Consider the following 13,045-nt stretch of genomic DNA (forward strand, 5'->3'; position numbering starts at 1 on the left):
AGACAATTCTAGGGAAATGAAGACCTGATCAGGGCAACAGGAAACCCTTTATGTAGTAGTGTAAGCCTCTTAAGGAAATTACAAGGAAACAAGAGTATGTCAGCAATAAAACAACCCTAATCTAAGGCATGCGAAGGAGGTTCCCTATAGTAGCGAGGTTATTTGAGGGCTAGTTCTTTGGTTTCAGAATCCCTTGATACCCCAAGTTTGTGGTAGTGGCCCTATTAAAAGTGATTTCTCTATGGAAAATGAGATTATTCAAGGTTGTGAAGCTTCCTACCTGATACAATGAGGTTCTCTTAGGCCATTTACTATAATAGCATGGTCATCTGAAGTTTTTCTGGAAGCAAGGAACTCACCCTATAGTTGCCGGCCATATCTAGGGAATTTATAGGCAACAACATATCTTGGAACCTTCAACTAAGGAAATGTAGGTCTAAAACCATCTTTTCTACGATAGTGAGGGGTTGAAGGGTAAATTGCACCCTAAGAGTAAATTATGTAAGAGGGATATTACACATTATTGGGGCATAAGAGTTAAATGACTTGATCTAAAGGAGAGGGCGCAAATATTAAGAGAAAGATGATGGTGTATGAGATTTGTCACAAAGAGAGATGAACCTTTAGCAAAAAGAGAGCTAGAAAAGAAAGCAACGACCCTAAAGTTGGAACCTCTACAAGCACCATGTTAGGGTGACGACCATGGCACATTGATACTATCCATCCACAGAAGAGCCTATAACTTAGCAATACTAATGAGGAGTGCCAACTAGTATCATACATAAACTTGAAATTCATACCTATAATAATGCAGGAGAAGTAGAAGAAAAAGAATGCTCTCATATCATGTAGCAAAACAAGGAGCACTAATACAAGATTGTGTAGGAGTGTATAACACCCAACAACCACAATGCAACAAAGGCGAAATCACTTCATTGCTTGAATTAAAAAAGAATTACAACTATTTAATTTATAAGTGCAATGAAAGCTTATAGCCATAGCTAGAAGATATGTCTTACAATGCAATAAATAAAAATGATAAGTTAACAAATTCAAAAATTTCTTTAAGAGAACTGTACCAAATCAAAATGATGAACAAAACAGAGTGTTAAATTTCCATAAGGAAATATATATTCGCATTAATCAAATAATGTTACAAATAAATATATGAAGTGTTATCTCAAGATAGGGAAACTATCTTGGACGCATAATCTGTTGATTGAGAGAATATCTCAACCACACACTGTTACACAATATTTTGTCACCGACCCCGCATCCCCTGGTCCCGGGTAGAGTCAGTCCCTGAATGGCATCTGTTCAATGTCATACATCAACAAATGTGTCCACATCTTCCAAATCATTCAATAATATTTACAATGCTCTTTAATACTGAAGATTGACCCTTTTTACCCATGTTCCAACATCATCGCAACGACAACCTCATTCTGCTTGCGATGATAACCTGAAGTGGACTAGAACGTTGCGACATCGTCGCAGGGGTACATCTATTCTCTGTGACGGTCAGATTTTAGGACTCGTTGCAAGTCCTCAATGTCCTGCTTGCGACGATAGCTCTAAATAGATTGTTGCCCCGCGACGTCATCTCTGAGTCCTAGTGTTTGACTGGCGACGACCCAGATATGGCGAATTAGTTCAAACAGAATGCTTCTGGGTGGTTCTGGAACTAGTTGTTAGGTCAAGGAAGTTCGCCTTTCCTCCTTGGAGATGGTGGTTCCTCCTATTGAGAAACCTCCCTTGAAGATAAGCTCCCTCTCCCTCATTTATCGAGGCTCCTCCTCTTATAAAATCATTCCCCATTGCTATGATCAGCTAGATTTTTGGTATTGAACAAATTAGCTAGTTTTGGTGTGAGATGGATAGTTTGCAGTGTGAATTGATGATAGTCTAGCAATTGGTTGTGGATTTCTTTAGCCTTGTACTAGTGCTTTTAGGTGAGAGAGAGAGTTGTCAGCCTTTTGGGAGACCTTTTGAGAATGAATGCTTGAGGAGACACACTAACTGGACCCTTCAAGGAAGCTTGCGACATCAAGGCTTGGTTGTAAGCTTTGCTTTTGCTTATGTTAATACAATCAATGGTTTTTTTTCCTATGTCTTGTATGAAATATATTTGGTAGCTTATTGTTCCTTGACTTTGTAAGTAAATAGTTCATTTTTGTGCTCTATGATGTGTTATGTTGTTCTCTTGTGTTGTTTTAGGTGAATCACTCATTGAGGAGAAGGAAACAATAGCTGAAGCAGCATAACGAAGGCTCCATTGAACACCGGCATAAAGTAGGGTCTTTAAACAATGACTGTTTAAGGAATTAGATGTTGTTTTGTCTTGCTATGACTAGACCAACTCTAGGGCTAGAGGGGTTGCCTTTGTTCGCAGAGGGAACATTGTCTACATCACACAAAAAAATCTAGGAAACAAAATAGGAACAAACTCCTCTAGATAGAAAGAATCACAACTGAGATAAGTAGGAATTACATATTCCAACACACCCCCTTAATGAGTATTTGTCTCGTTATCAATCTACAAAGTCTAGTTGTGGTCAAACATAACAAGAGAATATGTTGATGTCCATATAAAGGAGCAATCATCCACCGGAATGCATGGGTGCTAACCGCTGCCACCGCCAGTATACCAGGATGTCCTTCGCATACATGGTTCTGTCAACCATTATAACTACATAAATGTACATGTACCTATGAATCCCCCTCCATTATCATCATCATGGGTTTTATTGGATTACTCGTAACCATGTTCTCGATTTTATCGGATCACCCTCAACCATGCGACCAAGGGCTCTCAGCCACCATGGCTCAACTCAACCACCAAGGCTCAACACTGCCACCAAGGCTCTCTAGCCGATGTGGGCCACAAATCTGCCACTAAGGCACTCCAACCACTCTGGGCAACAAACTTGCCACTAGAGCACTCCAGCCACTTTGGGCTTCAAACCTGCCCCTAGGGCACTCCAACCACTAAGGCTTACCGAAGACCCGACTCAACTAGGCTGAGGGTCTTTGCGGCTAACCCTAAACCATGCCTATAGGAATCCATGTCCACTTCACTCTCACATGTAGTTTTCGGCTTACCACAAACTGACACTGCAAGTACACAGTGGCTTTAAGATTACCACGAACTTTATGGGGATACACATGCCTCATTAGGCTTACATTTCACACTCCAACTCTTTGAGTTACCACGTACATACGCTATAAATACCACTACAAAACATCCTAGACTTGCTTACAATTAATATGTATGACTCATAATACATCATGCTAGTGATTCTAATCCACAAACTCACACTAACTCACAAATTTTCACTTAGTTGTCCATCATCTTTTAATACCTATTGCTACTTCTTTACCTCCTCCTTTAAAATTGTTCACATCTCGGGCATCTTTGCTTTCTCAATTAAGTCTTGGAATTCCATGCTGAATCTGTCATTTGTTAGAATAGCCAATTCTAACAAAATAACTTTATACTGAAGTGGCTAATCTCAAAATAAATAAATAAATATATATATATAGATATTTTAATTCCAAAATTACTTTCATCATAAAGAAAATTCATTTAGTGAAAAACAATGGCTACTAAAGAAACGAGTGGCCTATTGCCCAAAACACACTAAGCTCACACATAGTCAACAATTTGTTGAATCCAAAAACCTGCAGACGACTCTCTCCTTCTTTCGATGAAAAAGTTCTACCAAACCTCATGAAAAGTTACAAACACGCTCGAGTGCTTTCCCATCACTTAACCACTCATAATCTCCAAAATGTAGCTTTTCAAAATTCCTGCTATCTTCACTGACTTTCATTTCTCTACTAATCAGCTTTCGGGTTCCGAGTAAGCACATTTGTGCATGTCTTTTACATGCTTTCTCAAAGAGGTCTGCAAGAGTTGACTCTCATTCCCATCCATGCTCTCAGCTCGACCCACATCACCTGCATACACCAGAGGAAACTGTCGTCTCGGGGCCAATCCCTTTCCGCTATACATTGGCACACCCGGCTTGACACTCCCGTCACCCAGCACAATGTCAGCTGGAAAGCTACAATCCATAGTGTCGGTGCCCATCGTGGTTATCCAGGGAGCAATGTTAGTCATCGTCCCATCTCTGGGGTCGTTGTTTCCCGTCGATGCAGAAACAAACACTCCCCTCTGCACAACACCGAAGGTGCCAATGGCAATGTTGTCCAGAAAATAAGGAACAACGCTTCCTCCGCCAGACAACGAAATAACATCAAGATCGTCATTTAAAGCCTTATCGAGCACTGAGAGTATGTCGAAATCAAAGCAACCCGACAACCAATAGACCTTGTAAACGGTAATACGGACCTTGCGCGCCATTCCTTCGGCGATTCCCTTAGCGTAGCCCAGCATGCTCGCTTTGTAAACATATCTGCGAGCAGCCATGGAAGCAATATGCGCCTTCCTTTGCTGATCCTTAGTAGATCGACACTGATCCAGGCTCATCCACGATTCTGCTTCATAGATCCCAGCAGCACAGCGCAATTAGCTCTCCATTGTTGGCTAATCCAGGTTGAAAAACACAACCACAGGCTCCAACAACAAACACCGACCCAATATTGGATTCATCATAGGCTCGATTCAAGAACGTTCGTTTCAGCTTTCAAAGGTTCATGCAGGAAAATGAATCAACACTGTGGATCTCAACATCTGTTTTGCAGAGCCTCCAAACAACTGCGAACAGATTCTTCGCATGATTACATAACTTCTCTCACACACGCCATTCATAGGCCATCACTCCTCTGCTTTCACCCTCAAAACAGGTGAAATACTCAAAATGCCTAATGGTTGCATCCTCGATGCTTCACAAATTCTCTCGTCACACATTTCATTAAAGAGTCCCTGTAATTAATTAATTTTTTTTTAATTTTGATCGCAGGGGTGTTTGAATCTTATTTTTTATGGTGGAAATAGATTCATCACCAACAAAAACTCATGGATGGAGAACTTAAAATATTAAATCTTAACATTTAACGTGAATTTCAAAAAAAAATCACCAAATTTTACTCTAACATAATTGCCATTATTTTCCTGGCAAATTTGCAACCCCATTAAACTAATCATTTATTTTTACACTTCATATTAAAATAGTCTTATATATTAAATATAGAGCATTTAAAATGATACTTTTCTAATTACTTGTGTTGAGTAAAAATGCTATTTTTTAGTTAGAAGTGGAAAATAACTATCAATTTAAATAATTGAACTTGATTCAAAAGTTTCAATTTCAAATTTAACAAAAATGTATAATTGGATTGGTTTCAAAACTTTCACTTTTAATTTTTAACAAAAATGTATTAATTTTAAAATCATAACATGCTAAAATATATTAACATTATCATTTGTTTTTATTTTAAAATCATATTTTTGTTTGTCAAGTTGCCTGTGATCCTCGAGGCTTGACCTATGATTTGAGGAGTTGCCATCTAGAGGCATTTAAGGGGTCAAAGTCACCGGGGATTGCACACCGACCCCTAGTTGACTCAATGTTTTTAGCATGTATCATTGGCCTAGCAAAGAGCACAACCAACCCCCCGAGGTTTGATAAGAAGTCCATCCTAAGGGGTCAAAGTCAGCCAGGGTTGCACATCAACCTTTGATTGACTCATTTTTTTTAGCATGTCTCATCCGCCTAGCAGAGAGCACAGCCACCCCCCTGAGGTTTGATAAGAAGTCCAAAATTGTGCTAGTAACACTTGACAAAATCACAACATGTTAATGTATATTAATATTATTATTTATTTTGTTTAAAACTGTGCAAATTTACCTATAGTGAAATATGATTGCAGAAAAATAGATTTATTAGTGAAATTGCAATGAGCAGTAGTTTGCTTTGTAGAAGAAGGCTTATTGGTGAAACTATTTATTTAAGCTTTTCATGTCTAAACCTATGACAAGTAATCTAAGTTATTGAATCTCAAATTTAAGGTTAAATTTTTGTACTTTTCACTTTTAACCTTTCAGAATTTTTATTCACCCTCAAATACATTTCAAAATCTTAAAAAAATCTATGCTAGGTCAAATTCAAAGGCTAAACCACTAAATTAAAAAAAAATTATTAACTAGCAATTGTCCTTAAAAGTGCAAAGATACATAGAAGGAATAGAAGGGGCATGTGGATTTGCTCTAATGTAGAAGGAATAGAAGGGGCATGTGGATTTGCTCTAATGTCATGCAGGTGTACAAGAAGACACCCAAAGATTCCAGTGCATAATCAGAAAATTTCTACTAAGAGAGGAAATTGAAGAGATAAACTAATAAAATTTCTACTAAGAGAGAAAATTGAAGAGAAAAACTAAGTTCCTTTGTTGCTTAAAAAATGAACTATTATCTAATAATCGAATTTGTACTATAACCATTTTTCAAATATTTCTATTTTTTCAAGTAGTTGATTTCTTAAATTCATTTTAGTTCAGTGTCAAAAATAAATAAGAAATTTTAATTTTAGTGTCAAAATGTCAAAATGTCAAACCAATATTTAGGCATGTTTTCATTTAGTCAACTTCTGTATAAATTCATTTTAACTTGTAAAAAACCAATCATTTTTTAGACATTTTTCCAAATAATTGCCTTTGTTTCAAAAAGGTGAAGATATATATATAAAAAGTCATCTTAATAAAAAAAACACAAACCTCTCCAAATAAAACACAACACAAATCAGAGAAATTCAGATCTGAAATAGATATGATAAACCATATAAATCCTTACCTATATTTATATTGGTTTATCATATCTATTTCAGATCAGAATTTCTCTTATTTGTGTTGTGTTTTATTTTGATGGTTTTTATGGAGAGATTTGTGTTATAGATAGATAGATAGATAGATATGAGTAATTGTCACAATATTTTATTCAGAATTAATTACATGACTTAATACCCACTCTAGAAATATGATACTAATAGCTCACTGTGGGAAATGGTAAGGGTTTCAAAGTTTTTCTTTAACATGTATAAATTCATTTTAATTCAGTGTTAAAAATAAATAAGAAATTTTAATTTTAGTGTCAAAAAATCAAACCAATATTTAGGCATGTTTTCATTTAGTTGACTTCTGTATAAATTCATTTTAACTTGTACAAAACCAATTAGAAAATAAAGGTATTTTAACTTTAGTGTAAAAAATTCAAACCATTTTTTAAACATTTTTCCAAATAATTGCCTTTGTTTCAAATATATATATATATATATGTTTATTAGGTCTTAATCCAAACAAAACACAAATCTCTCTATAAAAACCATCAAAACAAAACACAACACAAATTAGAGAAATTCAGATCTGAAATAGCTATGATAAACCAATATAAATCCTTACCTCTATATATATATATATATATATATATGAGTAATTGTTGCAATATTTTATTCAAAATTAATTACATGACTTAATATCTACTCTAGAAATATGGGATTAATAGCTCATTGTGGGAAATGGTAAGGGTTTCCAAGTTTACTAAAGCCTATGGGATCTGCTATAATGACAAACCCCAACATGGTATTTGAGCCTTGGCCAAGTTTGCACTTCTTGAGCTAATTCCCACCATGGGAACATAAAAATAATAAAAATTTAGAAGTTTACTTAAACAAAAAAAAATTGGTGGAAGGGAAAACATCTTCAATATATATAATGTTTACTAAATTTTCGTTTATTCTGAGGTATCTACAACAATTATTGTTATGTTAGCTGTGGGTCCAAATCCCAAATAAATTGTGTAAATTGATCTCTCTGCACATCAATTATAAGAGCCAATTTTTGTTTAATAGTTAACTCATACCTATCCCAATGTTGCCAATGCAAAAAACAAAATTCTTTTTTTTAAGCCAGCTTAGCAGGGAAAGTGTGTCAATTCCATCCATTCTTCACCAACCAAAAGACAAGATCATGAAACAATTTAGTATACACAATACAAGAGGGATACTTGGAAAGTTGAGAAACTGATATTTAGTAAATTAATAAATAAAAATATTTTTTTTTTAAGAAATTTTATAAATTTTGTGTTATTTATTTTATTTAAATTCAATGAAATTTTAATATAACTGTTTTATAATTTTTAAATTATTTTAACATAATTTAAATGAAAAAAATGAGACTAGAAGAAGAATTTTTTTACATATTTATTTGTTATATGATTTTCTTTATTATTTTTACTTAATAATAAAGAAGCAATTCATTAAATTTAATTAATATTATAATAAAGAATCTTTTCTCTTAAAAAAAAAATCTTTAATATTTTAAATTTTAAATATTTTTTAGAAAAATTATTGTCTAAAATTCTATCTTTTTAAATAAACATAAATTATCAAATATTCTAGCAAATTTTCTAATTAAAAATTTCAATTAAATAAAACACAAATCTAGCTATTACGTTGACTTGTTGATCTATTTAACCCTCTTCCTAGATCTGTTAGTTCGAAAGGCATTGACCAAAATCTTCAATGTAATTTCTTCCGAAAAATTCTTATACATTAAAACAAAAATCATTAAAAACTTTTATCAAAATCTCCAATTATCAAACAAAATTAATCACGGTTTAAATTAAATTTGTATATAAAAAATGTTTAAAGTAAAATAATCTAGAATTGTTATTTCTCTTTCACTAGAATTTAACAATATTATTAAACTTTCGGGTTCCGAGTAAGCGCATTTGTGTATGTCTTTTGCGTGCTTGCTCAAAGAGGTCCGCAAGAGTTGAAACTCCTTCCCATCCATTCTCTCGGCTTGGAGATGCACGGGACATAACCCGTTAACACACGAATTGCAAAATTCGCCACTAAATAAAAAAAAGGCAATTCGTGTGTTAGCGGGCTATGTCCCGTGCATCTTCAAGGGCATTTAATACCCTATATATGGCTCGTTAGGCGCTGCAGGACCCGCATCACCTGCATACACCAGAGGAAACTGTCGTCCCGGGGCCAATCCCTTTCCGCTATACATTGACACTCCCGTTGCCCAGGACAATGTCAGCAGGAAGGCTACGATCCATAGTGCCGGCGTCCACCGTGGTTATCCAGGGAGCAACGTTAGTCACCGTCCCATCCCCGGGGCCGTTGTTTCCCGCCGATGCAAAAACAAACACCCCTCTGCACAGCACCTAAGGTGCCAATGGCAATGCTGTCCAGAAAATAAGGAACAACGCTTCCTCCGACAGACAACGAAATAACATCAACACCGTCGAGCGCTGAGAGTATGTCGGAATCAAAGCAACCTGACGACCAGCAGACCTTGTAAAAGGCAACACGGGCCTTGGGCGCCATTTCTTTGGCGATTACCTTAGCCTAGCCCAGCATGCTCGCTTTGTAAACATATCTGCCAGCGGCCGTGGAAGCAGTATGCCCCTTCCTTTGCTGATCCATGGTAGATCCGGGCTCATCCACGATTCTGTTTCATAGATCCGGGCAGCACGGACCAATCAGCTCTCCACCGTTGGCTGATCCAGGTTGCAAAACACAACCACAGGCTCTAACAACAAACACCAACCCAATATTGGATTCGTCATAGGCTCGATTCAAGAACGTTGGTTTAGCTTTCAAAGATTCATGCAGGAGAATGAATCAGCACTGTGGATCTCAACATCTGTTCTGCAGAGCCTCCAAACAACTGCGAACAGAGTCTTCCCATGATTACATAGCTTCTCTCGCACGCACCAACCACAGGCCACCGCTCCTCTACTCTTACCCTCAAAACAGGTGAGATACTCAAAATGACTAGTGGCTGCATCCTCGACGCTTCACAGCTCCTGTCGTCACACATTTCAACAAAGAGTCTTCTCCATATGGTCGTGTCTCTCCTCGATGCGCCCTGCAACTAGATCTAGATCACTGCAAAGGTAGGTAGAGCACTTCTCTGCTTATTAATATTCTCAAAACAAATACATTGGCAGTAGTCTAACTGGCCTGACGAATTGCCCCGAAAGTTATGGAAATTGGAAATTGGATTTTTGTAAATCCAAGATATAGTTGTGAAACGTCAAAATTTTAGGTGTCCTAGACGTTTTTGATGGTGCTGAATCTATTTCCACCATCAAAAACACGGTTCAAATACTGTCACTACAAAATTTTTTGAAATTTTTTTGCCTAGATTCAAGCAATTTTTAGCCGTGCTGGCAATTCCTCTCTTGTTTCCCTCATTTCTGGATGGGCCAAGCTTCCTCATCCCAATACTGGAGTTAAATTTTCAAAAAAATCTATATTTACATTAATCAAATAATATTATAAATAAATATATGAAAAGTATATTTTAAAGAACACACAATTTATTTGTTAGTTGAAAAAATATCTCCATCACACATAAATTTAGGAAACAAAATAAGAAGAAACTCTTCTAAATAAAAAAATACAACTGAAACATGAAAAAATTACTTATTCACACAAAATAAAAATAAAAATAAAAATAAATAATCAAAAACCAACCAACAAACACAAAATAAAAATAAAAATAAATAATCAAAAACCAACCAACAAACAGAAGAAAACCAGATCTATTCTAGATCTATACCAATGTTATAAAAAACAAATCTAATTCTATATGAATTGTATAATTAAAAGAGAGCATCAATAATGAAGATAGAGATGGACCTTGATAAAATCTGAAAGCCGCGATATGTAGTCGAGAAGGGCATCTAAATCGGCATCAACCCTTTCTTCATCAACTGCTTCAGCTGCTTCTCTTATACTCTTAGCATGATCCGGTAGCTTTTGAGGGCTGGAAGTAGAAGCGGCCGAATCAGGTTTTGCAGATCCACGAAAAAGAGAAGAAAAGCGGTTTTTTGTTCCAGTCATGGTTGATAAATTATTGACAACGCAGGAACGAGGGGAACTCTGAAAAAATGATGAAAGATGACTCCAGACACTCACTTCAACTCGTTATACAGCCAGTCAGGGACTTGAGATTTTCAACCTATTAGTTCCAGGGGGCACTCCATAATGTGTGACTTCCAGACTCCAATATAGCTTTAGCTGTATTCCTTATTGAGAGGAGAGCTTCTAGTGAAAGAATATCACGTCACCGACTACCGATAACGTTTCGTGGAGCTGTATTCACACAAGAGATTCGTATATGTCATATCAACCAACTGTACTTATTTAAGGCTTACCAACTGCTGACTGTATATGTCATATCAACCAACTGTACTTATTTAAGGCTTACCAACTGCTGACTGTATATGTCATATCAACCAACTGTACTTATTTAAGGCTTACCAACTGCTGACTGAGATGAAGGAATATCACATTACCTACTACCGATAACGTTTCCTAGAGCTTCTCGAGAGGCTGTATTCCACTGAGTGAAAGAATATCACGTCACCGACTACCGATAACGTTTCGTGGAGCTGTATTCACACAAGAGATTCTATATGTCATATAGACAAACTGTATCCACCAAGTTTGATGATTAAAACAACAAACATAAAAGTTTCATCCGACATAACGTGCACGATGCCTGGAATTTAGTGGAACACAATATGTTCATATATTTCACTTTTAAATTTAACAAAAATGAATAATGGTACGGGATTCAAAACTTTCCCTTTTTACTTTTAAATTTAACAAAAATTATTAATTTTAAATTAATTTTTATTTTAAAATCATATTTTTGTTTGTAAAGTTGTTTGTGATATTTCAAGTTTGACTTGTAGTTTAAGGAGTTATCATTCATAGATATTTAGGCAGTGAAAGTTGTCCAGGGATTGCACACCAATTTTTAGCTAACTGAATTTTTTAGCATGTCTCCTCGCGCTAGCACAGGCACAACCACCCCCTTGAGGGTTGATAAGAGCCCATCCTCAACAGATTGTGCTAGTGAAACTTGACAAAATTACAACGTGTTAATGTATATTAATATTGTTATTTGTTCTGTTTAAAAGTGTGCAAATTTACAACATTCTTAGAAAAATAAATTTATTAGTGAAATTGCAATGAGTCATAGCTTGAGTGTCAAAAGAAGGTGAAAATAAGAAGAAAACCAATAAACCAATTATAATTATGGAGTAAAATATAAAGATGCAGATATTCATGTTTGAGATGTGAGATAGTGACCATTGCCTCAAACTATTTATTTAAGCTTTTCATTGTCTAAACCTATGGCAAGTAATTTAAATTATTGAATCTCTAATTCCAGGTGGGTGTACAAGAAGACACCCAAAGATTCCAATGCATTATCAAAAAATGTGTTCTAATAATATAATTTGTACTATAACCATTTTTCAAATGTTTCCATCTTTTCAAGTAGTTGATTTCTTAACATGTATAAATTTATTTTAATTTAGTGTCAAGATTAATGGGCAATTCTAATTTTAGTGTCAAAAAGTCAAACCAATTTTTAGGCATGTTTCCAAGTAGTTGTCTTCCTTATAAATTCATTTCTCTTAGTGTAAAAAACCAACTACAAATAAGAGAGATTTTAACTTTAGCGTAAAAAGTTAAACCATTTTTTAGGCATTTTTCCAAGTAATGGCCTTTGTTTCAAATAGGTGAAGGTCTCTTTATCTATATATATATTATTCGGTCATCTTAATAAGAAACAATGCAAATGTCTCTATAAAACCATCAAAACAAAACTCAACAAATTACAAGACAAATAAAAAAGATTTTAAAGCATAAGGAAGACATATCTAAAATATATATGAATAGTGAAAATCAATCTAAATCCTTACCACAATGGATATATATGTGTGTGTGTTTTGGAGTAGTTGTCACATTATCTTATTCATAATTAATTCAATGACCTAATTGTCACTCTAGAAATATGGGACTAATCACTCATTGTGAGAAATGGTAAAGGTTTCTAGGTTTACTAAAGCCTATGGGATCTGGTATAATGATAAACCCCAACATGGTATCCAAGTCTTGACCCATGTTTACACTTACTTCATTGGAATCAAATAAGTGGGCTAATTCCCACTATTTTTTTTTGTTTAAGTGAACTTCTAAATTTTTAATATTTTTTATGTTATTTTTATGTTCCCTATTGTTATGTTAGCTATGGGTCCAAATCCCAAATG

General features: G+C 35.2%; 1 protein-coding gene across 1 annotated transcript in view; it reads right to left on the minus strand.

Annotated features, from left to right (window-relative positions):
• Positions 1–11,070, minus strand: part of LOC149210666 (uncharacterized) — a 99,234-nt gene extending 88,164 nt beyond the window's left edge. Inside the window, exon 1 of the mRNA XM_089396760.1 lies at positions 10,620–11,070. Coding sequence (XP_089252886.1) covers positions 10,620–10,823 — 204 coding nt within the window. The 5' untranslated portion in view covers positions 10,824–11,070. The remainder of the gene's footprint in view (positions 1–10,619) is intronic.
• Positions 11,071–13,045: the final 1,975 nt, after the last annotated feature.

Source organism: Pinus tabuliformis, chromosome 1_2 (assembly GCF_031772625.1).
Source record: "Pinus tabuliformis cultivar Carrire ecotype Pingquan chromosome 1_2, CPIR1, whole genome shotgun sequence".
NCBI lineage: Eukaryota > Viridiplantae > Streptophyta > Pinopsida > Pinales > Pinaceae > Pinus > Pinus tabuliformis.